At 45.0% G+C, this 25,488-nt stretch overlaps 6 protein-coding genes across 8 annotated transcripts; all 6 read left to right on the top strand.

Moving 5' to 3' along the window:
- Positions 1-7,988: 7,988 nt before the first annotated feature.
- Positions 7,989-11,848, top strand: LOC9655500. Of its 2 annotated transcripts, none has more exons than XM_002963864.2 (5): positions 7,989-8,595; positions 8,656-8,726; positions 8,792-10,771; positions 10,842-11,031; positions 11,083-11,848. In XM_002963864.2, exons 1-5 carry the CDS (start codon positions 8,478-8,480, stop codon positions 11,772-11,774), a joined length of 3,051 nt encoding a protein of 1,016 aa, XP_002963910.1. In that variant the 5' UTR covers positions 7,989-8,477; the 3' UTR covers positions 11,775-11,848. The 2 variants fall into 2 exon arrangements, with proteins under 2 accessions (XP_002963910.1, XP_024524222.1); XM_024668454.1 differs by having other exon boundaries at positions 10,833-11,031.
- A 449-nt stretch (positions 11,849-12,297) lies between these two features.
- Positions 12,298-14,006, top strand: LOC9655499 (zinc finger CCCH domain-containing protein 11). 2 transcript variants are annotated; one of them, XM_024668455.1, is made up of 8 exons: positions 12,298-12,573; positions 12,639-12,723; positions 12,798-12,938; positions 12,998-13,086; positions 13,140-13,328; positions 13,382-13,512; positions 13,564-13,681; positions 13,738-14,006. In XM_024668455.1, exons 1-8 carry the CDS (start codon positions 12,373-12,375, stop codon positions 13,912-13,914), a joined length of 1,131 nt encoding a protein of 376 aa, XP_024524223.1. In that variant the 5' UTR covers positions 12,298-12,372; the 3' UTR covers positions 13,915-14,006. The 2 variants fall into 2 exon arrangements, with proteins under 2 accessions (XP_024524223.1, XP_024524224.1); XM_024668456.1 differs by having other exon boundaries at positions 12,462-12,573; positions 12,782-12,938.
- Positions 14,007-14,550: 544 nt separating this feature from the next.
- On the top strand, positions 14,551-16,801 carry LOC9655498 (probable serine/threonine-protein kinase PIX7). The gene is made up of 6 exons (XM_002963862.2): positions 14,551-15,010; positions 15,111-15,433; positions 15,493-15,628; positions 15,688-15,827; positions 15,888-16,011; positions 16,123-16,801. The coding sequence occupies exons 1-6, from the start codon at positions 14,923-14,925 to the stop codon at positions 16,614-16,616; spliced, it is 1,305 nt and encodes a 434-aa protein (XP_002963908.2). The 5' UTR covers positions 14,551-14,922; the 3' UTR covers positions 16,617-16,801.
- On the top strand, positions 16,782-18,129 carry LOC9643720 (NADH dehydrogenase (ubiquinone) complex I, assembly factor 6). Its single transcript, XM_002963861.2, has 2 exons — positions 16,782-16,880; positions 16,930-18,129. Exons 1-2 carry the CDS (start codon positions 16,798-16,800, stop codon positions 17,801-17,803), a joined length of 957 nt encoding a protein of 318 aa, XP_002963907.2. The 5' UTR covers positions 16,782-16,797; the 3' UTR covers positions 17,804-18,129.
- Positions 18,130-21,902: 3,773 nt separating this feature from the next.
- Positions 21,903-24,059, top strand: LOC9655496 (pentatricopeptide repeat-containing protein At3g09040, mitochondrial). Its single transcript, XM_024668544.1, has one exon. The coding sequence runs from the start codon at positions 21,903-21,905 to the stop codon at positions 24,057-24,059; it is 2,157 nt and encodes a 718-aa protein (XP_024524312.1).
- Positions 24,060-25,391, top strand: LOC9643719 (flavanone 3-dioxygenase 2). Its single transcript, XM_024668457.1, has 3 exons — positions 24,060-24,309; positions 24,359-24,931; positions 25,005-25,391. The coding sequence occupies exons 1-3, from the start codon at positions 24,088-24,090 to the stop codon at positions 25,245-25,247; spliced, it is 1,038 nt and encodes a 345-aa protein (XP_024524225.1). The 5' UTR covers positions 24,060-24,087; the 3' UTR covers positions 25,248-25,391.
- Positions 25,392-25,488: the final 97 nt, after the last annotated feature.

Below are 25,488 nucleotides of genomic sequence, written 5' to 3'. Positions count from 1 at the left end.
TCACTTTACTATTATATTCATTTAACCTTATTTCATTAAAGTTAAATGTTTCATTCGAATGAATATGATGTTCCTCACTATGTTTGTCTTCACTCTATCATCAAGGGAAAAATCCCATCCATCCCATTTACTCCCTCATTTAAAGAAAAAAAAAGTTTGAAATGTCGAAGCAAAGAAAAAAAAGTGAGAAAAATTGAAAAAGAAACATTGTTAAATATAAAAAAATGATAAAAGATACATTAAAAGTGGAGTTTTGAGCAGTTGTCAAAATAAAAATAAAAAAATAAAAAGAAGGAAATGTACTCAGAACTTAGAGAATAAAGGTCTCATATAATAAAATACTTTAGCCACCTCAATATAAATAAAAGATTCACACTCCTCAATTTCCTCAATACATAATTCCACACTTTAAACAATAAAAATATACACACTCTCAAGGGAACATATAAACTCCTTAAAAACAACCATAAAGAAAAGATTTTTAATGACACTCATAATTAGTGATACGTATTTTATATGAAACTCTAGCAAAAGTGACTTATCCTTTGGAACAAAGGAATACTCAATACAAAAATTGATTAAATACTTTGCCAACAAAACAAAAACAAGATTCTCAACTTCACACACATATATAACATTTAAATTCGTATAAAGAGGACAAAATACATTTCACCCAATACTAGATTGAAAATGAGAATCATAAAAATCATAAATGATCAATGTCAATAGAAGTAAATATTGCAAATAAAAAAGAAATACTAGGAATATGAAAAGATGCTCTAACTAAGAAATAAAAAAAAGGTTAGGAAAGGGTAGAAGGTAAAGAAATCAAATGGTAGATTAAAAGATTAACACCTATACTATATAATTTCTAACTCATCTCTAAAGTTATCTCTATAATAATTAAATTTCTAATTTTTTCTCTTTTTTTGTACTTTGTTATGGTTAAAAATCTTAAAAGAATAATATAAGTAACAATAATCTAGCTCCACTTTATAATGGGTTAAAAAGAGTTCTAATTTGGAATCCACTTAAGTTTGTAGACATTATCTTCCTATAAATTTAATCCTTACATATTCTTTAAGAATTAAACTATATTATCTATAACTATTCCACATTAGTAAAAATGGTAAAACACCAAGAATAGAACAAGTTATATTATCACATCCCACAAAAGCTAAAGATAACATTGGCATAACACTAATATGATCATACCTAACAGCACTAAAAATTTGATCCAATAGAGCAACATCTATAGCCTAGTGATATGTTCTTCAATTGATGATGGTGATAATTTTCTAGTTATTAAAAAAATTTAATAATAAAATATCTAGTATGGTGGAAGAAGAGAATACAATAAAGATTAAAAAGAAGAGTGAGTCGAAGCACAACAATAGTTAGAATTTTAGATCTAGCAAAAATCTAATACAAATCTAGATCTAAAACAGAATATAGGAATAAAAATAAAAAACATAATCCCAAATATTGAACAAAGCATTATCAACAAACTTTTCCTTCAAGGCATAAATTAGGTATATTAATCAGGGTTAGACACCTTCTTATTTACAAGAATAGATGGACAAAATTTAGTCTCAAATAAACAGTTTATATGCTATAGTATTATAATTAGTGTACTACCTAGGTATGGTAATACATATATTTATAGACTTTACACTTTGAAATATAAAAATTATTATATAAATTTTAACTTCTATTGTCAAGTAAAAGTAAAAAAATTTAATTATTATCTATATTCATCAAGAAAAACTCTTACAATATAATTTTTAGCACTTATATTATTAATATTTTGTCATTTACTATATAAATTACAAAATTAAAAGAAAACTATTTTACTTCTAGAATATTACCTTAGCATTACAAAATAAACACTAAGTGCAAAAAGCATAATACATGGTATCTAGTGAAAATAATACAGGATAAATTTCATTATATCTGCAGTTTTTGCTAACAGTTATATTTAAATTTAAGCATAGTGATATTGATATTGTGTTTTGTATAATTTTAAAATACAAAATAATAATTAATAACTCTTTTCATAAATTCTGCACTAGTAACATTGTAATTTTTAAAATTAGATTTCATAAATAAAATGCTATATTCATCCTATTTAAATCAAACTATATCATTAGTTTAGAATTCATTTGAACTAGATTTTTAAATATATCTGAAGATAAACTTATTATATAACAAAAAATCACAATAACATAATAAATCATGTTACAAGTTTCTCTTTAGTCCAAATTTAATGTTAGATTTGTTACTGATATACCAGGGATTGAGCTTGTGGAAGAATATCTATCAATTGCAATTGAGGCAACATATTGGGATACAACTGCTTAAACATGTACCCTGCCACACCAACAGCTAAACTGGCCACAAAATCTCCATGGTTCAAAGAGAGCTTATAGGATGTTAAGTGTTATTTAGTTTAAAATATTAAATGTCAATGCCTTCAGAAAAACTGCAATGAGGATTGGTAATCCTTGTTTGAAGAAGAAGAGCTCACGACAATTCTATCTTAGGTTATTTGTGGGTTGTAATCAAGCATTAGTGTTTAAGAAAGTTTATGAATTATAAATGTGTATAAAATAAAAGTAATCAATAGAATACTAATATACTTGGAGGTGTGTTATTATAAAAAGTCTAAATATAGTAGAATAAACTAGAATATCCAAGCATATTCTAAACATATAAATTATTTCTTGAGAAAAAAGCTATATTTACAATACAGTAAAATAAAAGCTCATTGTACTAAATGTAATACAGTGAAAAATTACTTTTATTTCTACTTCTTAATTAGAATATGCATTATATAAAATATGTAATAATTTTTTGAATCTAAACAGATAGATTCAATGAAAAAGAAAATATATTGAAGCTTCAGTTAAAAATCTTCAATAAACTAAAAAATGAACTAATGCTTAAGTTGTCTTTTTAATTTGATATATAAAGTAGTTTTATTGGATTGATAAACTTTAATCTTAATAATTGAGTTAATTCAAAATTCTAATTAATCTATCACAATTATTAATGAAAATATTTTATAAGTATTGTGAGGTCAAAGTATATGGCTACGACTGTATACTAATATTAACGTAGTGGGATTTTGGTAACTGTTCGATTGGTTTCAATCCGGAACACTTGCTTTTGTATATAAACTAAGGTTTTTGAGCTAATTAATATGCATATTTTCTGTATTCCTTTTTCATATTCCAAGCATTCACATTAGTGGAGATGAGAGGCACTTTTTATTGTCCTTGAGGAGTGCTTGAATTTGGGATTTTAGTTTAGATCTAGCTTTTGTCTAAATCGTCTAAATCGTCTAAATCTAGTTTTTTCCATTTCCTTTCTTTTGTTATTTCATTTTAGGATTTTGGTTTAGATCTAGCTTTTCTATTGTGTAGATCTCCCTTTCCTTTTAGTTTTTTCTCATTTCCCTTTTTTTATTCTTTCCTTTTCATTCATCTCTATAGCAAAGTAGTAGTTTCCTCCTCTGATTCTGGAGTAACAATTGGTGCAATTGCTTGATGCTATACGGTTGTAATTGAACAACCAAATTTAGTTGATGGCAGCATTCACGGCACATTGTACAACTCTTCTTGCTCTTGGTGCCAATCCTTGCATTAGGCCAAAGTTCTTTTGTGGGAATCCTAAGGATGATGTGTAATATTGATTCGATCACTTCATAGTGATTGCCACATATCATTCTTAGGGATGATACTTAATATTTGTGTGAGTTTCTCACGTGTCTCCAAAGGATAGTACTGTAGTGGTACAATGGTTTGAGTGCAGCCACTCATGGGGATTGGAGTGTTCTCCTAGACATCTTCAAACGCACATTTGAACATGCTGACAATTGTGATGATGCCTTCTAGCAATTGCATCGTCTTCGTCAAAGGCAATCTCAGTCGGTAATGCAATTTAGCATTCGTTTCTGAAACCTCTTGCTTCGTGTGGAGCTAAATATGTTGGAGCAAATCAAACTAAGAATGTTATTGCTAGCACTTCGTCAAGATCTTGTCGGACTTGTGCATGCACTTGCTCCAGCCACTCTTGACGATGCTCTTCACTTGGAACAACATTATGAAACATCGTCTCTTCCACTTCTTGCTACATATCCTTCCGTTCCACTTTCTGTGGGTGATGATTCTGTTCCAATGGAGGTTGACGCTACTGTTGCTCAAGTCCAAAGATAAGGGTGAGGTCATGGTCATGGCCGTGATGTTCACTATTAGGCATGTGATAAAGTTGGTCACATTTATCGGCGTTGTCAGCATTTTTTGGATTGGCAACCTCCATTTCCTGAATGGAGACCTTGGCATTAACAACGTCCTATTGGTGTTACTGCAATGGAAGGTCTGGATACCAAGATGCATCCAAGAAATGAGGAATCGCACAAGTAACGAAGGGACCTTGCACGAATAAATCAATGACTCTTTCATCTTTCTTTTGAAAGTATCATCAAGAGGTTCACTTGGCACCGGTTCATTCAGTATTTACTTTCCAAGCTTGTTTTTATAACAAAAGGTCTCCTATTATTCTCTCTGTATTAGTTGATATAGGTTTGAGTTTATCTTTTATTGCTTGACCTATTGCCACACGTTGCCATCTACACTTGTGTTATATGACCAAGAAGCTGTACAAGTTTTTCTATTGGTCGAAAATGCAATGTGATGTTATTCAGTATATGTGTAATTGTGTTTGGTGCCAACATTGTAATACTCCCTCTCGTGCCATGGAAGGATGGTTGGAGTCAATTATAATTTCTCGTCCATTTGAGTTGGTGGCATTTGATCTTATAGGACCTTTTCCACGATCGACTATTGGCAATGAATATGTTATCATTGTTTCTAACTATTGACTCGTTAGGTGGAAGTTAATGCTCTTGCTAGTGCTTCTGTAACTATTGTTGAATACTTCCTCCTCAATCGAGTGGTGTTCCAACATTTTTGTCTGGAGTGGATTCTTTCGGATAATAGTCCTGCATTTATGGCTAAGGCATTTTGTGTTTTGACAACTCGATTGGGAATACACTACACTTTCACAATTGCTTATCATTCACAATCAGACAGTTTAGTGGAACAGCTCGTTCAGACATTTAAAGGAATGATCACAAAGTACGTGAACTTTCAACATTCGAATTGAGATGGTTATTTGCTATTTTTTCAATATGCATATGTCACAAGGATGTAGAGTTCTATTGGTGCTTCATTATATAAACTTTTATATGGTTATGATCCAATATTACCAACGGAGCTAGGTTTACCTTCGCAATTGCCACTAGCTACCGATGCTAAGTCGTGGGATTAGTATTTGACGAGCATTCTTCTTCTTATCCGAGTAAAGTCTACCGAACACTTAGGTTGCATACAAGTGGGACAACAATAGTGTTATAACTCCCATCATCTTCCACTTACATGTTAGTCCATTTTCCCCATCTTACGGTACATGGTTTATCTAAGGGGCTCCTTGTTCAATGCAAAGGACCGTATCAGGTGTTGCGGCAAGTTGAATTGTAAGTTTATGAGGTTTAGCATAACATTCAACAAGCTGATCTTCTATAAATTGTGCATGTGCAGCAATTGAAACACTTCATACAAAAAGATCAGGAACAACTAATACCACTTATAGATCCATTAATGCCTTCTTTTAATGTTCCTCTAGATCCCAACCCATTTATAAGAGAATTCTAATGGTCTTCCATTATTTCAAGAAGAAAGAATGATGTGAAGTCCAAGTGTACAATTATGATGCCGTATACTAATATTAGCATAGTGGGATTTTGGTAACCATCAGATTAGTTTCAATCCGGACCACTTGCTCTTGTATATAAGCTAAGTTTTTTGGGCTAATTAATATGTACATTTTCTGTATTCCCTTTTCATATTCCAAGCACTCACAGTATAAATTTAAATATTTATTTTACAATTAAAAAATTAAATTACATCAAATTACATATTTTATTTATTCAATTAAAATTTATTTACATAATATACAGGTTACTAATTTGATCTAGATTATTTGATAGGACTTTAATATGGACTTAAGAAATGGAAATTCCCAAAAACCATTCTGTTTTCATAAGCCATTTCAAAATAATCGTTTAAATTTTCTTGTGAAAATTAAGATCAATCAAGAATCTTTCTTTGTCAATATTAAAAGAAAAAACCTTAATGTAAGTTGTCTAAATAAAATAATTATGTGAAGGACAGCCCTTCATGGAGGGGCTGATAATGGAAGGTAATACCCAAGGAGTGCTATTTAACATGAAATCTTCCAGGGGCAACAGGCTCAAGCTCCAATCTACTGAATGGTAGTTGCCAATATTATCTCAAATATTGCATTGTCCATATCATATGCACTGGCACATATATGACATATATATGTCATTTTCGTTCATAGGGGAGATTATATGGTGTTTTTTCCAGCATTTACCCCAGCAACCAAGAATTGCGAGGGTGGGATAAATGCTGGAAAAACCATGTAATCTCCCAGCAATTAGGACCTTCCACCAGATGAACTTGGAAGCCTTAACCAACAACTTTATTTGGCTCTCCAACCTTCTCTTGCAGCATTTTAAGATCCAAACTCTAGATTAAGGCCATGCTATTGATGGATCCTTGCCAGCCATGCCAGGGTCCTTCCATCTTCTTTGAACTTAGTTGGGACTTGGTTATGGAGACTTCATTGATGGTGATGTATGCCAACTGTGGGATCCTGATCAGGGCAGAGTTCATGTTTGATGGCATGAGCAGTAAAGACTAGGCCACCATGATCGAAGCTTAATTCTGGCACAGTGATGGGAGCCAGAATCACTGCTTTTGATGATCCTTGAGGTCGTCAAACCGTAAGCTATATTCTTCACAGCCTTTCTCAGCTCCTTGAGGGGAATGCCCACTCCATTCCTACTGCTCCTACTTCTTGGCTTGAGAAGATTTTGTTTCTGGATTGCTTCCACTGGGCTGGACGTCCGGGATTGGAAACACTCTCATGAGTCTCTTTGGGGCCTCTAGTACAATGTGGTGGCGGGCAGCCTTCTAAAGAGTGAGTTTGAGGACATTAAAGTTTTAGAACTCAATGCTGCAATCTAAGGAGAGGAACTGCAAAAGGAGATGCTAGAACACATCACTCTCCCAGCCAGCATTTGCCAGTGCCAACATTGCAAGCCATCCAGAGATGTAATTTATTTGCTAACATGGTTTGTGTAGGTATAAAAATTTTAGAGTTTAGAGTTTTGTTTTTTGGTTCCTAAAGCATATACCTGAATATATTCTACATTTTTGAAGATATTTAAAACATTTTTCCCAAATATAGACTCAACCACCTTAACAATCTTATAGCACTTAATAAACAGGAAAACACCCAAAGTTTTGCTTGGCGGATCTCTGCTGGAACGTGCAGAGAAATAATAGCAATGCTGTGAGGTGCCAAGAAACGAGAGCCCGAACGCATGCTTGAGCTTGAGCGATCATACACCTCTCTCTGGGCACAACAGCAGTACAGCAGAGAAACAGAAAAGCTGGTCGCTTTGGAAATTGAGCTCGAGACCACCGCAAGTGTTTTGAGCTAATTGGAAGATCGTAAGGCATTCCAAGGAATGGAAACATCTAAAATGGCGGTAGAAGAGTGTAATGGGCATAAATTTCTTGACAAGGACATAACATCTACAATCACAAAAGGAAAGGTGTGACCAAAAATGGGACCGCCTGGAACATGGAAGTCTTTAAATTCACCCACCAGTGCCAGTCCGTACCAAGGCTCTTCGTGTACGAATCGCACATAAGGTTGGAGAGGCAATAGCAACAATGGCAATGCTGTAATTTAAGCAAGGACATTTAACTATTGTTGTGGTCGTGATTCTTAGATTTGCGCAAACAATGACATGTTAACTATATGGTCCCGGACGGTCGAGATGCGAAGGCGCGATGCGGACACGTGGCGTGACCGTATTCGGCGCCCTGTTTAGAACAACTGTGGCTGTTTCTGGTGCCGGCTATGGAGGCCTAGGCTAGTTTCTCGCTGCCACATTGCGTTTTTTTGGCATTACCCCTCTCCTCTCGTCACGCGGCGGACTAGGGTTCCTGGGATCAGCGGTTCCAGGATTTGGATTCGATACATTATTACGGGATTTGCATCCAGGTTTTGGAGCTCCGATTTTAGGGCTTCTCAGGAGCTAGCGATGCGTTTCGGCAGCGCTTGGATCTGCGATATCTAGCTGGGAAAATGCAGGCTGTGGTGATCGTGCTGGGAAGGGGAAAAATTTTGAGCCTCGGGATCAAAACGAAACGCACATGAGATCACTGTGGAATTGTTGCTTTGGAGTGAAGGCGCCTTGTCTTTGCGTGATGGGTGCTACGGAAAGAAATGCTGGATCCACAACTCTCAGCTCAAGGCCCTTCGCAGGAGCTGCTTTAGCAGAGGCTTGGCTAGCCATTTAGTAGCTGCGGGTTCTGTTCATGGCTCGAGAGAGAAGGTACGCGGACAGAGGTGGCCCAGCTAGTGGAATGCATCTCTTCGACTTCAATGAAACTCTCTCGGGAAAGAGGCTACCCGATGACAGGAGGATCGCTCTCGGTAAGTAGATCGACTCGTGTTGGTAGCAAAAACTGTGATTTCTTTTTGTGTTTCTTTCAGATTACCAAATGGACAAGCTCTACAAGGGAAGAGATTCGCCGAAGTCGAGAGCCAAGCGCGAGGAGGGGGAAGTAAGTAGTAGCGTGGTGAAAGAAGTTCTGATTTTTTGGTTGTGGCTAAGTTGTTGTGTTTGCAGACAACTCGGACCAACTCTAGGACGCCTGACAAGAAGATGAACTTCGTGCATGGGGGAAGCGAGTATGTACTCAAGGCTCACAGCGGCAGGGATATGGACTTTCGGCCCCCAAACGTGGTCGCTCGGCTCATGGGTTTGGATACTCTCCCAAACGAATCAGTCCCGGCGAAGCAGGCCAAGAAGAAAGGGGGAGACCAAGTGACTCCAAAGCAGGCAGTGGAGAAACAGTCGAGAAGGCAAAACGAGTTTAAGCAGGCTCCTCCAGCAGCTACAGTGGTACTGCCGGTCCAGGAATCTTACTATGTGGAAGACAAGGCAAAGCTTAATCGTCCTCGGGGTTCGGACAACAAAAAGCGAGGGGCAGCAAGAGAGTTACCAGATGTGTTTGAGATAGAGGAGATGAAGCGGCAGCTAGCTCTCAAACAGATGCTTGTGCGGGAGAAGTTGAACGAAGCGACGCGTTTGCTAACTGGGGAGAAACTCTCAGACAAAAGGTGGCTTGCAGCAAATCAGCAGCTGAATCAATCCAAGGAGTTTTTAGACGCGATCGACTTCTTCCAGACCAACAGAGATGCTTTCCTGAAGTACGTTGAGGATCAGGACTCGGTTCTTGGTAAACATATCGAAAAAACTCCCGGAGTCGCACACAGAAACGTTGCTATTGACAGGCCAGTACCGGAGGGGCTCAGGAATCCCATTGTCAGGAAAGTTATCGAGGGTAGAAGAGAAGATGCACTCAAGAATTTCTCCAGGCATTCCAACTTGGTTGGAGCTGGCGAAGACATCATAAAGAATTTGGTCCCTGACAACCAAGCCCCGACGAGGATAGTTGTTCTCAAGCCGAGTCCGAACCGAAACGCGAGTCCTACCTCGGCCAGTTTTTCTCCAGGACCATATGCAAACAGCGTCCGGGACGAAACTATTCCTTCTAGGAGGGTAACAGAGGCTTGCGATGATATGAGGAGGATTGCGGATACTTCCAGGAATGAAGGCGCTGCCAATCCCAGGGAGATTGCCAAGGAAATCGCTCGTCAAGTCCGGGAAAGCGTGGTGCGAGACTTGGCGAGGAATGCTCTACAAGAACAGGGTGCTGGCAAGAGACTAAACGTGACACTTGATAACTCGGACGGTCCAAGACTCGGCGGTGGAAGTGAATTCTTGAAGGGTGACGGGGTAACAACGCCTACTGGGAGAACTAGTAGGAGACCAAAGCCTCAAGTTGAGGCTGTGGAGGATACAGGCTTCAAGGCTTCGCTTTCTTCAGTACAGAAAAAACCAAGTCGTCCGAGGCAGCAAGCTTCTGGGAGTTCTCCGCCAATGCCACGACCTGTGTCGAAGGGCATCGTTGTCTTGGTGCCTGACCAGTCCGTTAGCAGCCGGATAAGTAAAGTCTCGGAAGCACAGAACAGGGAGATAGTGTCTTCAAGTGGCATAAGCAAACAGATGGTAAGGAAGGATAGAATTCGAAAGAATCAACAAGTATTGCCCGAGACATCTCACAAGCTTGGCGATTCTTTCCGGAAAGCTAGAAGCCAGCCTTCTGAAGCTAGGAAAAACAACGTAGATCTCACTAACAGGGATTTTACAAATACTGTACAAGACGATGCGGGTGCTAAGGTAGGGGATTATAGTTTGGATAGTGAGGCAGTTCCCGGTAGTGACTTGCTGGGATATGGGGGAAGTTTTCTTCTGAAATCTTCTGGATTCGAGTCACAGGGGGAAAACGAGGCTTCTCTTGAGTGTAGCGATTCAAGGGACACGTTAGAGTCCGAGTATACAGCAGACATCGGTGTTTCGGAAGCAGTATCCCAGCCAGAGACAGATATTTCGAGATCGCCTTCGGCGTTTGTTTCGTCAAATGACAGCGTTCCCACAGTTTCTGCCAGTCCGTGCGAAGAAGAAACTGATTATAGCAAGCAGTCGGTTACTGAAACTTCACATTTGTCTTCGGAAGTTTCAAGCTGGCGTCACAAAGAGGAGGTTAGTCAACATACTATTTCTTGTCTTTTTTTTTTCTTTCTCGGATTGATGGCAAGGCCAGTTGCTGCAGGTTTCGCAAGAAGAGGAGGAGCTCGTTAAAGCCAGCCCGACGACAGACGTCGTCGAAGCTGTGGACGTTGATGAGGCATCCATAAGCAGCGACAACAGTGGACAACCAAGTCCAATATCCGTTTTGGAGTCCTCTTTTGAGGAGAGTCCTGGTCATGTTGACTTCGATACGATCAGCTCGGAACTGGAAGGTGAGTTCTCCTTTTCTGCTTGAACGCAAACAGAGACTTTGTTTCTGGCAGAGCTGCGAATTCATCTCCGTCGCTTGAAGTGGGATGACAACGATCAAGAAGATCTTGAGATTTCGGACGTGGTTGTGGACAAGGTTGTTGTGGAAGAGAAACAACACCCCGAGCTCGAGACAAGTGTAAGCTCGAACGACACTGGCCACCTCCAATGGCTGGAGCTGGAAAAGTGCAAGGAGGAGGACGGCCAGAAGGTCTACGTGAAGAACATCCTTCTCGCGTCAGGCTTGATCAAGAACAGTGGCAGCGACAGCTTTTTGGTGGAGCAGCACTCTCAGGCGCATGCTCTGGACCCGATGCTGTTCCAGCAGCTGGAAGGATTCTACAGGGCCCAAGCCGAGGACGTCTCCACAGCAGAGACGACGAAGATCTCGAGCATGAAACGGCGGCATCTCTTCGACATGGTGGACGAGATCTTGACACACAAGTTCGTGTGTGATCCGTGGCTTTCGACTGTCCGGACTGTTCCTGGCGGAGGACTCCTGGTGGCCGAGGTGTGGTCGACGCTCTCGGATTACGTCGTGTATCCCCAGGGTGAAGATTTACAGCACACGGTGGAGAATCTGATCGAGAAGTATTTGATGAAGGGTGATCGATGGATGGAGCTCCAAAATTTCGTGGAGGCGATAGGCGTGGAGGTGGAGGCCGAGCTTCTCAACGAGCTCTACGAGGAGTGCTTGGATTTATAGCGACAGTGTTACACACAGAGAGTTTGAATTTAAAATGGCAGCATATTCATGTGAATAATACACTCTGTTTTCTAGGGCTCTTGGCTACGCGGGTTTAGGGCTTTGTGATGCTGAGAAGCTTGTGCTCGAGGCGCGCGATCGCGGCGTGGGCTGTCAAGAGGTTTGTAGCTGCGCCGAGTGATTTGCTACCGAGAACCGGCGCTTGGATCGGGGAAGATGGGAGATTTGAGAGGAACTGCCTCGATAAGGTGGAGATCAACAAGGGATCGAGCTACATTCATGTGGATTCGCTGACCGGAGAGGGAATTTGGCTGCCCGGTCACGATGGCGACGAGATTGAGATCGAGGCGAGCAGCGTGAAGAAGAAGAGGAGAAAGAAGATGAACAAGCACAAGCACAAGAAGCTCCGACGGAGAAATCGCCATAGCAAGAAGAAGAAGTGATAAAAAACCTCTTTTTTCCTCTTTGAGAAAGCAAGCGCATTTTTGTTTAGGGCTTTTGCTCTCTTTGATGAGGGTTAGGGCTTGGGAAGTGGAGGCGCTGATCGGCGCAAGGGCAGGGCGGCTCGATCGATTGGTAGATTCATCTCCGCGAAGAAATGCCTCCGAAAGCCGCCGACAAGGGGTCCAAGGAGAAGCAGAAGGCCGATTTGGCGAAGAAGCAGAAGCTCGTGGAGGACAAGACATTTGGGCTCAAGAACAAGAACAAGAGTAAGAATGTCCAGAAGTATGTGGCGAGCCTCCAGCAATCCGTGCAGTCTCGTGTCAAGCGCGAGGAGGATCCCAAAGCTGCTCAGAAGGTCTGGATTTTGTTGGAACGTGGGTTTCCCTCTCTCACCGGGGATTTGTTTTGGGAAATTCGCAGAAAAAGAAGGAAGAGGAAACTCAGCGGGAGAAGGAGCTGAATGAGCTCTTCAAGGTTGCCATCAGCCAGCCGAAAGTTCCAGTTGGTGAGTGTCTGCAAGAAGCTTTTTTCCCCACGCTATTATACGTTAAAACCAGTAGCAGCTGTACTCGATTTCAGGTGTCGATCCAAAGTCAGTCGTTTGCGAGTTTTTCAGGAGGGGACAGTGCGCCAAGGGATTCAAGTGCAAGTACTCTCATGATCTCAATGTGGAGAGAAAGGGAGAGAAGATCGACCTCTACAGTGACCAGCGTGATAATGGTGAGTTGTCTTAGCCCGAGCTTTTCTATTCTGATATTCCTTTCCGTGCTCGTGAGCAGAGACCATGGAAGAATGGGACCAGGAGACGCTGGAGAAGGTTGTGGAATCCAAAGGGAACGAGTACATGAACAACAAACCAACCGAGATAGTATGTCTTTGGCTTTTGTTCTGGGATCTTGTAGTAACGTTGCAAACTTTCAGGTGTGCAAGTACTTCCTGGATGCCGTTGAGAAGAAGCAGTATGGCTGGTTCTGGGTGTGTCCCAATGGTGGTAAAGACTGCCATTACCGACATGCGTTGCCACCAGGGTACGTTCTGAAGTCTCAAATGAAGGCGTTGCTGGAGGAGGAAGCTGAGAAACTAAGCATTGAAGAGGAGATCGAAGAACAGGTACTCTTTGGATGAGCTTTTTACGTGCTAAGAGCTCTGTTTCCCTGTTGCAGCGAACAAAGGTTTCGACGACCACCCCTCTAAATGCTACGATCTTCAGCGAATGGAAGAAGAGAAAGGAGCAGGAAAGGGAAGCGATGTTGGCACAGAAGAGGGCTGAACGAGCGAAGAATGACAGAATGAGGTATGGTGTGGTTTCCACTTTTAGAGAGCTAATTCGTTTCTGTTGTTGCAGTGGAAGAGAACTCTTTGCCTCTGACGCAAGCTTGTTCGTCGACGATTTGGAAGCTTGCGACGAGTATGAGAGAGACGAAGAGGAACCCGGAAGTAGCTCCAAAGCTCAGGATTCGAAGGTAACTCCGGCTATGGGAGCTTGTAGATGTCTCAAAGTCTTTGTTTTTCATTGCAGGCAACTGATACCGCGGTAACTGCTGCTGCTGGATCGTCGTCAGCGTCTGCGGATCCAGCCGAGATTGACGAGGACGACGAAGCGATTCCAGACGTTGAGGACGATGATCTGGACGAGGACGAGCTCAACGAGTTGGAAGCTAGGCTAGCTAGTTCGGGCGTAGGTGGCGATACTTAGACAAAGTTCCCGAGATTCACGGTGGCTTTTATTAAACCCTCGGCGAAATGTTTGTTCTTCGTTCTTCCTGGCAATTGGAAAGCTTTTGAAAATTCCAGAGCATCAAAAGGTACAAACTAGAAAGATCACTGCTTATTCCGCCCAAGTTTAGATCAGTGATGACCACCTCCTCCCTATAGAATAGAAAATGTAAAGATTGTTTCAATGTAGCTTCGCTTACTCTGGGTTCCCATTTGTGACGAAATCCCTGAGCGAGAGAGAAAAGAGAGAGAGATCTCAGCGTCTAGAGGTGAAAATCTAGTCTCTAGAGAGCTTACCAGCAGCACATCGCCGTCTTCTTTGAATCGATAGAAGATCCAAAACCTGGGGAGGCAAAATAATTTTTTTCCCATAGATCGATCACACTAGAGAGACTCACCACATCACCGCACACATGTAGCGCCCCGTTAGAACTTGCCAGCGCTTAGGGCTTGGGCCATGGATGGGGATGTTCGTGGGAGGCTCCCATGGATACGGAGGGCCCGAGCTCGCCATAGCCAACGCACGGGGAAGAGAATCGAAACGCAGACCTATTTTGTCTAGCCGGTAGATTGGCTGGAATTGAGCCGGCGACCTCGTGTCGCTTAAGGACAGGGCGGCTGGAGTGTCTGTTTACACCGAGGCTTACGCCCAGATACCCTTACCCTTTGTGTACTCTCACACTCTCTCATACACGCACACACTCACACGCACACAGGGGCGTCACTCGGGCGCTACACTGGCACTGGCGCTTAGGGTTTCGATGCGCGGGGGCAGGGTCTAGGGGCAGCGCGGCATCGGCCAGCGGCATCGATGAGTGTGAGTGGTTTCGTCGCCTATGGCGCGCCAGCAGCTGTGATTCTAGCTCTAGGTTTGGTTTGTGGTGTGGCAGCAGTGGCGGCGGCGGCAGAGCTCGGCCAGCCGATTGCGAGAGGGGTTTCCGAGAAGCGATCAGTGGTGAATGCGGTGGGAATGGACTAGAGAGGGGATATGTGTACATGCTTGAGCTCGTTCTTCATGGGAAACTGCTGGAGTGGAACTAGCTTGGTTTCGTCACACGGCAACGCCAGGAATTCTGGTGAGTCTTCCCGAAATTCAAGCGCAAGCTCGGTTTGTTTCGTTTTACCTTTTTTCCTTTTTCCCTCTCTCTCGCTTAAAAGCTTTGTGACTTCGAGCAGGTCAAGTCGAGCCAGCCACAGAGCCTAGCCAGGCATCCGAGAAGGGGTCCTTGTCCGCCAATGGGTCAGTGAGTGACCCCTCCAATCCAGGTTCCACCGAAGTCAGGCAAGGGGCTCATCTTCGAATATTTAGCTTCACCGATCTGAGATCCGCCACGCGGAACTTCCGACCCGACAGTCTGCTGGGTGAAGGGGGATTTGGAAGTGTTTTCAAGGGATGGATAGATGAGAATGGGACAGGAGCTGTCAAGCCTGGAACAGGACTAGTTGTAGCGGTGAAGCAGCTCAATCCCGAGGGGTTGCAAGGACACAGAGAGTGGCTGGTAAGAACTTGGATGATATTTAACTCCAACAGGAAAAAAAAACAAATGTTCTTTTGCAGGCAGAGGTGAATTTTCTTGGGCAGCTCCATCACCCGAATCTCGTCCGGTTGATTGGCTACTGCGCCGAGGATGATCAGCGGCTCCTTGTTTACGAGTTCATGCCTCGCGGAAGCCTCGAGAATCATCTGTTTAGACGTAAGCTTGTCAGTTTTCTTTCGTGCTCATCCAACCAGTTCGTGATCTCTTTCTTGTAGGTGCCGCATTGCCGCTTCCGTGGGCCACCAGGATGAAGATCGCGCTCGGGGCTGCAAAGGGTCTAGCGTTTCTTCACGAGGGCGCTTCCAGGCCAGTTATTTATCGAGATTTCAAGACATCCAACATTCTTCTGGACCATGTACGTGTGCTGCCGCTGTGATAGGATTTTCCGGTTTAGTTTACACGACTTATTCTCCAGGAATACACTGCCAAACTGTCGGATTTCGGTTTGGCAAAGGATGGTCCGGAAGGTGACAAAACGCACGTTTCGACGCGCGTAATGGGGACTTATGGCTATGCAGCTCCAGAATACGTAATGACAGGTACTTTTTCTTCTCGTTCTTGCTCGAGTGAAGCTCTCTTTCGTTTCTTCAGTCGTTTCGACGATCTTGCGAGAGTGAGAGCTTGCGACTCATGCCTTTCCGGCTTTGCAGGTCACTTGACACCTAGGAGCGATGTATATAGCTTTGGCGTTGTTTTGCTGGAGATCCTGACGGGGCGACGATCCATGGACAAGAACCGGCCGAGCGGCGAGCACAACCTGGTGGAATGGGCCAGACCGTTCCTGAGCGAGAAGAGGAAGCTGTTCCGGCTCATCGACCCCCGCCTCGAGGGGCACTACTCGATCAAAGGCTTGCAGAAGGCGGCGATGCTGGCGCACCAGTGCATCAGCCGGGACCCCAAGAGCAGGCCGCTGATGAGCGAGGTGGTGGTGGCTCTGGAGCCGCTCCAGAACCCGAAAGACATGGGCAGCTCGTCCTACAACCATCACTCGAGCTCCGCCGCCGCAAACTTTAGATACCACCCGCAGTTCGTGCAGCAAAACGGGAGCCACCACCAGCACAGGAATGGCAACGGCAACGCGAGGGCGGCGCAGATAGCCACGTACCAGCAGCGATCCCCGCGGCCATCCTCGTATGGTAAATGAAAAAATGGAGAGGGCATGGAGCGATCCCAGCCAGCATTCTCGCGCTCTCCTTGTTTCTCTTTCATCTCTCGTCCAATATCTTCGCCTCTCTCGCTCGCTCTCTTCCTTCTTTCCCCGTGTTATGGGCCTCTCGACGTAATGTTGTACTTTATTGGAATGGAATGCTATCTAGGCTTTTAGGATGATATTTAGGGTTCGTGGGCCTTTTAGGGTTCTTGGGCTAATAAGTCACAAACGAGCAGGAGAGGGATTCCAAGCTCTGAGGTAGGCTAGCTCTAGAACCGAGAGATTTGTGACACGAATCAATGAGCAGGGCGAGCGCGCTCAACTACTGCGTGAACCAGGTCCGGCGGTATGACTACAAGAACTACCTGTGCTTGCTCCAGCTCCCGCGATCTGGTGGCCTCCGCGATGCCGCCTTCGCGCTGCGCGCATTCAACGTGGAGACGGCCACCGCCAAGGACACCGCCCGCGACCCCAGCCTCGCCACGCTGCGCCTCGCCTGGTGGAAGGACTCCATCGACAAGCTCTTCTCGCGCGCCGCGGCCACGCCCGAGCACCCGGTGCTCTCCATGCTGGATCATGTCAACCGCGAGCGCCGGCTGAGCAAGCACTGGTTCTCGCGGATCATCGACGCCAGGGTCGCCGACGCGGAGCTCTCGGCGCCGCCCAGGGACGTCGGGGAGATCGAGCGCTACGCCGAGAGCACCGCGTCGGCGCTGCTCTACCTCACGCTCGAGGCCGCCGGGGTGAGGAGCACCAAGGCGGATCACGCGGCCTCGCACACGGGCAAGGCCGCGGGGATCTCGCTGCTGCTCGAGGCCACCGCGCACCACAGCGCCAAGCGGGTTTGCTACATCCCGGTGGAGGTGGCGGTGAAGCACGGTGTGTCGCAGGAGGATTTGTATCGTGGGGTGCGCGGGGACGAGGGCGTTGCGCGCGCGGTGTTTGAGGTGGCGTCGGTGGCTCACGCGCATCTGGAGAAGGCTCGGGCGCTGGCCAAGGACGTGCCCAGGGAGGCCTCGCCGGTGATGCTGCCGGCGGTTGCCACGGACGAGTTTCTAGCGACGCTCATGAGGTCGGGCTTTGATCCGTTTGATCCCAGGTTGCGGCGGGGGGTTTGCGGGGTGTCGCCGCTGTGGATGTTGCTCAAGTTGAAGTGGCATTCGCTCAGGGGGTCCTATTGATTCTCTTTTTGCTCTTGGTTTTCGAGAAAACCTTATACTTTTCTCTACCGTGTGCTCTTGATCACCGAGCTTTGCTCCACTTTAAGAGTCGAAGTCCTTGGAACTGCGATCCTCATGTCCGCTGGTACCTTGTCGCCAACTCTGAGCTCCACAACGTTGCCAAGGACTAGCTCCCTGGCTGCCAAGTCGGGGATCCAGTGACCAGCGAAGAACTTTGGCGTGCTCTGGTTGCATCTCCTTGAGCACGTTCAGCACACACTCGGCATTGGTCTTTGCCATACAAACTGTGTTTAAATTTCGATTATAAGGGATTCAGTTGGTGCGTCGCTTGCTCATCAGAGCAACAGTAGCTGGTCATAAGATTCAATAGTTGAAGAAATGCTGCAAGAGAGGAAAAGAAAAAAAGCTTAGCGAGTTTCTCAAATAATTGTCAAGAAAAAACGAGAAGAAAACTAGGAAAAGGTTATCTAGTTGTCACAGGTGCGAATACTGAGAGTTTAGAAATCGCTTTTGTCATAAAGATAAACTTACTGACACCATTCCTGATTGCCTACATAGATATCTGAGAAATACCCACAAAATACAATAAATTTAAGTTACCTGAACGAGGGAATAACTAGTGGCATGATAGGAAATTTGTCCAGCGCCGGGAAATCTATCTTCTTCTAAATATGTGGTCCTATTCCCTTTTTCTTGAGGAGGAAAGAAACGTTCCAACGTTTCTTTGCGTCATTTGGGTGGGGACGCTGTCGATGATCTTCGCCGCGCGCGGCGGCGAAATAAAATCCCATATGGTGCGCGAGATCCTGCAAATCTCAGTCAGACTCAAAGGTAGACGTATCATCTTCCTGCACGAAGGACCAACAAATTGGGCTCGTCATCGTTGACGGAGTCAATGGATTTTGCTCTGTTGGACACGGAAATCTGGTCAGTCAAGGAATCCCAACTCTTTTGCTCTACTCTTCTTTTAACCTCTTCTCTCGAAATATCTTCAGTCGCTTGTCACAAAGGGAGAAAGAAAAGGGATTTATGATCTAAAAAAAAGGACAAAAGTATAATTATAATTGATAAAACCAAAATGTTTTATTGTCCAAAACTCTGGACAGGAAACTCATTAACAAAGTTTACCAAATAGCAAATTATTCACGATTGAAACTCCTTGGTTGACCCTTTGAGACTGGCAGCGCCATTCTTGTTGTCCACCTTGGTGTCCCCTGTGTTGTCACTGGTACTCTGCCTAATCCATGTAGTGTCATACTGGCGATGTAACTTACACCGGAAAGATCCCTTGTGGGTCGTGGGCGAACAAATACAAGCAGGCATCCTCTGACAAAAACCTTAAACAAGAATAGGGCTTCTTAATTTAATTCCAGGTATTTATTGACTACCATCTTTATAAAAATAGCCTGTTTCTAACGTAAACTCGGCCTTTGTCTCCCGACGTCGACGACTGCTGCGGCGGGCCGAGGCAATTGTACTGGATGCAAAATGTGCATGTCGTTGGCAGCGGGATGGTATGCCAGGTTGATGTTTGGGATGTAGTTGTGCTCCACAAACTCCTGCGGTACCACCCTGACCATTGCTGGGACGTGTTGCATGCCTCAGGGACCCCAGAACCTGGACCGGCCCCGAGAGCTGGTTCTGCTGGAGGAGGAGGTTGCCGTTCCGGAAGCTGAAAATCTCTGGTGAGCCTCAGGTCGAGAAGCGCCGGGCGGTGCAGGGTGGCCATCCCCTGGATTGTCCCAGTGAGGCAGTTCTTGGCCAGCAATAGATACTCCAGAGTTCCTGGCAGCGAAGGGATCGGCCCCGTGAAGCCGAGGTGGATGAGCGGGGCCAAGAAGAGTGGCAGCAGACCGGACATGGAGTTCAGCGTGTTGAGATTCCACAACAAGGTAATTGCTATATATTCAATAACTGGGTCCTGGAATTGGTTTGCGGAGTGTCGCCACTGTGGATGTTGCTCAAGTTGAAGTGGTATTCGCTCAGAGGGTAGCAAACGGTTTCCTCGAGGATGAACTTTTCGAAATACCTGGCCTCATGCCCTTTGGTCATATCAAACAACAGAGAAGCTGCAAACAGCTTTTACACACTTTCATTTCATATATGGCCTTGAGACAGTGTTGCTGATTGAGCTGTGCTTGCCAACATAGAGGAAGCTGATCCATATACATCAATGTCAGTCACTTCCATTACACAACGAGTGAAACAGTTGGTATGTTTGGATGAGGATCAAGACCTTGCAGTGTTACATATTCAAATATCACAACATTGGGCTGCCTTGGAGCATTCCCATCAATGATGGTAGATGTTCCTACTCTGAGATTTGTTTGGCAGCTTGATGCAACAACTATGCACTGTGCAAAGTTCCATGGATTGCTCTATATGTATTTGATATTGTAAGTACTAACTCTTATCTTCTAACAAAGTTCAAACGATGTGTATTACTGAATCCGATAAATGCAGCCTTGTCTCCTACTGTGAATGCATCAATGAAATATTAAGTTCAAAATCTAAATTACGTGATTACAAGCCTCTTAGCCTAAAGTCCAATTGTCTTTTCATGAATTATAAAAATTTCATCTCTAACCTAAATGTTGCATGACTTGTACTCGATGGGTTAAGTTAATGTATGTTATGAGCAGTCTTCTTCTTCTTGTCAAAGCTTGCAATCAACCCTGATTAGCCTTTGTTTTGTTGATTAGCCCTATGAAGAACAAGAGTTTAGACAAATCAACAAGTCCTTCAAATTTATGATTGGCTTACCAAATTATGTTGTAATGCTGATTTATTTACTCCTCCCTATTTCAAGCCACAAAACACATCAAATTGCTGGGAAAGAAAATGAATACCACACTGAAATAAAATTATTGAGAACTTCATTTATAAAAAGTTCCGTTTTATGAAATCTGTATCCTCTATGGTCCTTCATATGGAAAACTTTAGTAATGGTTGAAAATCATGGTCTCTTTCCTTTTTGAAGTATTTGCATCACACTTCTTGACACAGATTGGACAAAGAGTATCACATACCTAATGCAAATTGGACTAAGAGTACCTCTTTCAGCTTTTTTTTTTCCTACTGTTTTTTCCTTCATAAAGTTCAACACAAACTAGAGTATATAAATCTAGAATAACTATTTATATGTAGAGCATATTGAAAGAAAGTAGATCTCACTAGTCTAGAAGCTCAATTCCTTTATATATATATATATCTCCCACACTGGCAAATCATATAAAGCACTAATTGTTGGCATCCTTGGGGTTTGTTGTTGTTAAAGAGGAGAAGAAGCCCAATGAAGAAGGTTATGAAGTGGTAAGAAAGCACAATTTTCTTGTAACATTTTTGTTATTTATAAGCTTTTTCCATACACTTCAAGAATTACAATAGTAATAAAAATTAACATCCTAAGTGAATTTCTGTTAGTTTTCCTCTTGCTGGTATCAAAATACACTTATTAAAATTAACAAGGAAAAATAAAGGAATCTAGACATCCCAAAAAGTAATCATTTATAAGTAGGGATTAATAGTGCTATCGTACTTACATTTTCTACACACTTTTAAGAGACACAATGACCATGATACCACACACCCAAACTTCAACCACTGTGATTTGGTACATGTCAATGCAGACTGAGATCTTTGGAACAAGATCTTTTTGCACATGCAAGAAGTACATATGACCTTAGAAGATCATCTGGATCACTTCCAACCAGAATTTGGATATGTAAAAGGTCTTTGGCAAACTTTTCAACAGGGCACAATAAGCCCAAACCTCTCACAGCCACACTGGAGGATGGGGATGCTGCCCGCTTACATTGAGAGCCCACAGCTTTGCAACACCCCATGAACACCAATAGGAGCACGTGCCAACCTCAAACAACAAGCGAGACTTCAAAAAGGACATCACTCATCCAACATTTGATGCCGGGGAACAAGATGCTTAGAAGACAGTGCTTGCTTCTGAGTCCCTTTATGTCTGTTGTTTTGTGCCTCTGTGAAGCAATTGACAAAAAATGTGATGACCCATATGAAGGTTTTCACAGGATCATGTTGAGAGAGAGAGAGAGAGAGAGAGAGAGTGAGTGAGTGTGTCTTTGCCATGACATCCAGCGAAGTAGCAAGAGGCGTGGTCGCGGTGCCTCCTGCAGGCATCTCCACGCTCGGCCATCGCCAAATCGCGACTCTTCTGCGCCAATGTGGTGATTCCAAGTCCCTCCCGCGAGGGAAGCTCTTGCACCGCCGCCTGGCCGCCACCCTCGACCTACGCCACCACCCCTTGTTCAGCAATCTCCTCATCCTCATGTATGGCAAGTGCTCCAGCCTCCCGGACGCATGGTCCGTCTTCCACGATCTTGTCCACAAGAACGCCTTCTCCTGGAACATCATGATCTCGGCGCTCTGCGCAAACGGCGAGAGCGCGCGAGCGATTCATCTCTTCCTCGCCCTCGCCAGCGATTCAGTCGTCCGCCCCACCCACGTCTCGTTCGTCGCCGCGCTCGCCGCCTGCGCCAATTGCCGCGATCTCCAGTCGGGCATCCGGATCCACGCCCAGATCGTCGCCGCGCCACCCGCGATCGCGAGCAATCCAGTCGTGTGCTGCGCCCTCGTAACCATGTATGGGAAATGCGGCAGCCTGGCCGACGCGCGGAAGGTCTTCGATGACATGCCGCGCAAGACGATAGTCGCCTGGAGCGCGATGCTGGCTGCTTGCACCAGAAATCCCGATCAGGGCGGGCTCCCCGCTGCGATCGAGCTCTATCGCCAGCTCCGGGATGCCGGCATTGGCGCGGACGAGTACGTTTTCATCAGCGTTCTTGATGCCGCCGCCAAGCTGGGATCCTTGAAGGAGGGCAAAGTGATCCACGGGCACATTCTCGAATCGGGACTGGACGCGCATCCGGATGTCGCTGCTGCGATCGTCAACATGTACGGGAAGCTTGGCCGCTTGGATCTGGCAATGGAAGTGTTTGATAGGATGGAGGAGAAAAAGTTGGCTGCCTGGAACACTGCGATTGCCGCAAATGCCCATAATGGGCAGTTTGGAGCTGCGATTGCTCTGCTGTGGAAGTTGGATCTGGAAGGGATCAGGCCGGATATGGTGACGCTGATTGAGATCCTGGCAGTGTGTTCTTGGAAGCAGGATATAGCACAGGGTATAAAGATCCACGAGCGTATTTGCTCGTGTGGCTGGGAGCGTAATGTTGTCGCTGGAACCTCTATCGTCAACATGTATGGAAAGTGTGGCAGAATCAAGGAAGCAAAGCGTGTTTTTAATCAAATGCACGTACGCGATGTTGTGACTTGGAACGCTATGATCTCCGCGCTTGCCCACACCGGGCATTGCAGAGAGGCCATCGATCTCTACAAGAAGATGGACATTCAAAGAAATTCGAGCAGTTTCATGAGCGCCCTCGGTGCTTGTGCATTGCTAGGATCCCTGCAAGACGGCAAACAAATCCATGCCGAGATCATTGCGAGATTTGCCAGCTTGTCTCATCGATTTCTCGAGACTGGAGTGAGTAATGCGATGATCAACATGTATGCAAAATGCCAGCAAGCAGTCGAAGCAAAGAAAGTTTTTGATTCATTAAAATTTAGAAATGTGATCACTTGGAACGCTACTATTGCAGCATTTGCCCAAAACGGGTATTTCACAGAAGCCCTTGACTTGTACGATTGTATGGTTAAGAAAGACTCGTCCGTGCGTCCAGACAATGTGACATACGTGAACGCTCTCCACGCTTGCGCGGGACTGGGATGGATCGTCCAGGGCAGGGATCTCCACTCGCGAATCGCCGCGAGCGAGTGGAGCAGCGACGCAGTGGTGATGAACAGCGTGATGAGCATGTTTGTGCGGTGCGGCAGCCCAGGCGAGGCCAAGCGCGTCTTCCAGGGCTTGAAGAACCGCTCCGCAGTGTCCTGGACGATCGCGATCGCTGCCACTGCGCAGCAAGGGAGCAGCAACGAGGCCGTGGAGCTGTTCTTGGGAATGATCCAAGAAGGCCTGGCCCCGGATTCCTACGCATTCGCAGGGATTCTCTTCGCATGCAGCCATGGAGGGCTTCTCGACACCGGATGGAGCTGCTTCACGTCGATGCGGCAGGATTTTGGCGTGGATCCGGGAGCCGAGCACTACGGCTGCCTGATAGATCTTCTGGGTCGCGCGGGGCGATCGAATCAAGCCAAAGACCTCCTCCTCGCCATGCCCTTCTCTCCGGATGATATTTCTTGGACGGCTTCCGTGTCTATTAGGTGATCACTGTGGCGCGGCTCGAGATTCAAGAATGGCGGCAGTGGCGTCTAGGATCGCTGGAGTGAAGGGACTGGCGGATGCTGGGATCGCCATGGTGCCCGGTGAGTACCGCAGGGATTCAGATCCACGGCAGTGCGTGGAGATCGAAGAAATTCCTGTGATCGATCTGTCCGATGTGGAGAAGTGCTCCCCTGCTCGGATATTGGCGATTGACTCCATCCGGAGCGCGTCTAGAGACTGGGGCTTCTTCCAGGTACACGAGATCGCTCACCATTGATTGAAATTCCACTTTGTTCTTCCAGATTGTCGGCCATGGTTTTCCAGAAGAACTCATGGCGAGCATGATGGAGCTCGTCCACGACTTCTTCCGCCTTCCCATCGAGGATAGGTCCGTGTACTACTCCGAGGATAGCTCCTCAAAGTTTCGGATGGGGACGAGTTTCATCCCGTCCAAGGAGACGCGACGAATGTGGCAAGACTTTCTCCACCAGGCGTGCTATCCTCCCTGCGAGATCGCCCAGCTCCCGACTAAGCCTCCATCCTACGTGAAGATCTCGACCGCTTACGCAGAAGCCATGAACCGGTTGTCGAAAAGAGTGCTTGGATTGTTCTCGGAGTCACTGGGACTGGAAAGTGGTGCTCTGGAGGAAGCTTTTGGAGGGGAGAGGCATACGATGAGGATGAACTACTATCCACCTTGTCCGGAGCCGGAGCTTACAATCGGACTGGACGCTCACGCGGATCCAAACGGTTTCACTATACTCCAGCAGGACACCAGGGTGAAAGATGGCCTCCAGATTCTACACTGTGGAGCGTGGGTGCCGATCAAACCTCTGCCTGGCGCCTTTGTTGTCAACATTGGAGATCAACTTCAGGTAAGCTTCCCTTTGATCGTCATCGTCGTGCATGCATGAGATTTGCAGGTTTTGATTTTGTGTTATTCATCAGATTCTTTCCAATGACGTGTACAAGAGCGTGGAGCACCGAGTAGTTGTCAACTCGGAGCGAACTCGAGTCTCCATTGCTTCGTTCTATGGGCCAGCGGAAGATAGCCATATTGCTCCGATGGCGCAGCTGGTCACTGACGACGCGCCTGCTTGCTTCAAAGAAAGCGCCTATGGAAAATACCTTCAATCTTTCTACGCTTCAAAACTAGATGGCAAAGCAGCCATTAAGACTGTGAGGTATTAAGCTTTGTCTCTTTTCAATCTTGAAGTTGGAGGTGGTGCATCTCGCTTAAGTTATGGTCGTCCCACTCATTTCCATCCCTCCCTTAGAATGGGGTTGCTCTCAATCTTGATTTGATCTAACATATATCAAGCTGAAACTTGGTGATGTGCTGGAAAGAAAGAAAGTGTAGAAGACTTTGCATGTAGTGAAACAAATCAAGGAGTTCTTCCCGATGTTTTCTTTCCTTGCGGCACATCAATAA

The sequence above is a fragment of the Selaginella moellendorffii genome, unplaced genomic scaffold (assembly GCF_000143415.4).
Source record: "Selaginella moellendorffii unplaced genomic scaffold, v1.0 SELMOscaffold_3, whole genome shotgun sequence".
Classification (NCBI taxonomy): Eukaryota; Viridiplantae; Streptophyta; class Lycopodiopsida; order Selaginellales; family Selaginellaceae; genus Selaginella; species Selaginella moellendorffii.
This window is presented reverse-complemented; position numbering and strand designations above follow the sequence as displayed.

Excerpts from the sequence above, each read along its gene's own strand:
- LOC9655500 (XM_024668454.1), top strand. The coding sequence starts at position 8,478 with ATGGCTCGAGAGAGAAGGTACGCGGACAGAGGTGGCCCAGCTAGTGGA. Across the intron at positions 8,727-8,791 it reads CCAAGCGCGAGGAGGGGGAA|ACAACTCGGACCAACTCTAG; the intron begins GTAAGTAGTAGC and ends TTGTGTTTGCAG. Across the intron at positions 10,772-10,832 it reads GCTGGCGTCACAAAGAGGAG|TTGCTGCAGGTTTCGCAAGA; the intron begins GTTAGTCAACAT and ends TGGCAAGGCCAG.
- LOC9655499 (XM_024668455.1), top strand. The coding sequence starts at position 12,373 with ATGCCTCCGAAAGCCGCCGACAAGGGGTCCAAGGAGAAGCAGAAGGCC. Across the intron at positions 12,574-12,638 it reads ATCCCAAAGCTGCTCAGAAG|AAAAAGAAGGAAGAGGAAAC; the intron begins GTCTGGATTTTG and ends GGAAATTCGCAG. Across the intron at positions 13,329-13,381 it reads AAGAGGAGATCGAAGAACAG|CGAACAAAGGTTTCGACGAC; the intron begins GTACTCTTTGGA and ends TCCCTGTTGCAG.
- LOC9655498 (XM_002963862.2), top strand. The coding sequence starts at position 14,923 with ATGTGTACATGCTTGAGCTCGTTCTTCATGGGAAACTGCTGGAGTGGA. Across the intron at positions 15,434-15,492 it reads AAGGACACAGAGAGTGGCTG|GCAGAGGTGAATTTTCTTGG; the intron begins GTAAGAACTTGG and ends GTTCTTTTGCAG. Across the intron at positions 15,629-15,687 it reads CGAGAATCATCTGTTTAGAC|GTGCCGCATTGCCGCTTCCG; the intron begins GTAAGCTTGTCA and ends TCTTTCTTGTAG.
- LOC9643720 (XM_002963861.2), top strand. The coding sequence starts at position 16,798 with ATGATATTTAGGGTTCGTGGGCCTTTTAGGGTTCTTGGGCTAATAAGT. Across the intron at positions 16,881-16,929 it reads GAGGGATTCCAAGCTCTGAG|GGCGAGCGCGCTCAACTACT; the intron begins GTAGGCTAGCTC and ends ATCAATGAGCAG.
- LOC9655496 (XM_024668544.1), top strand. The coding sequence starts at position 21,903 with ATGACATCCAGCGAAGTAGCAAGAGGCGTGGTCGCGGTGCCTCCTGCA.
- LOC9643719 (XM_024668457.1), top strand. The coding sequence starts at position 24,088 with ATGGCGGCAGTGGCGTCTAGGATCGCTGGAGTGAAGGGACTGGCGGAT. Across the intron at positions 24,310-24,358 it reads GAGACTGGGGCTTCTTCCAG|ATTGTCGGCCATGGTTTTCC; the intron begins GTACACGAGATC and ends TTGTTCTTCCAG. Across the intron at positions 24,932-25,004 it reads ACATTGGAGATCAACTTCAG|ATTCTTTCCAATGACGTGTA; the intron begins GTAAGCTTCCCT and ends GTTATTCATCAG.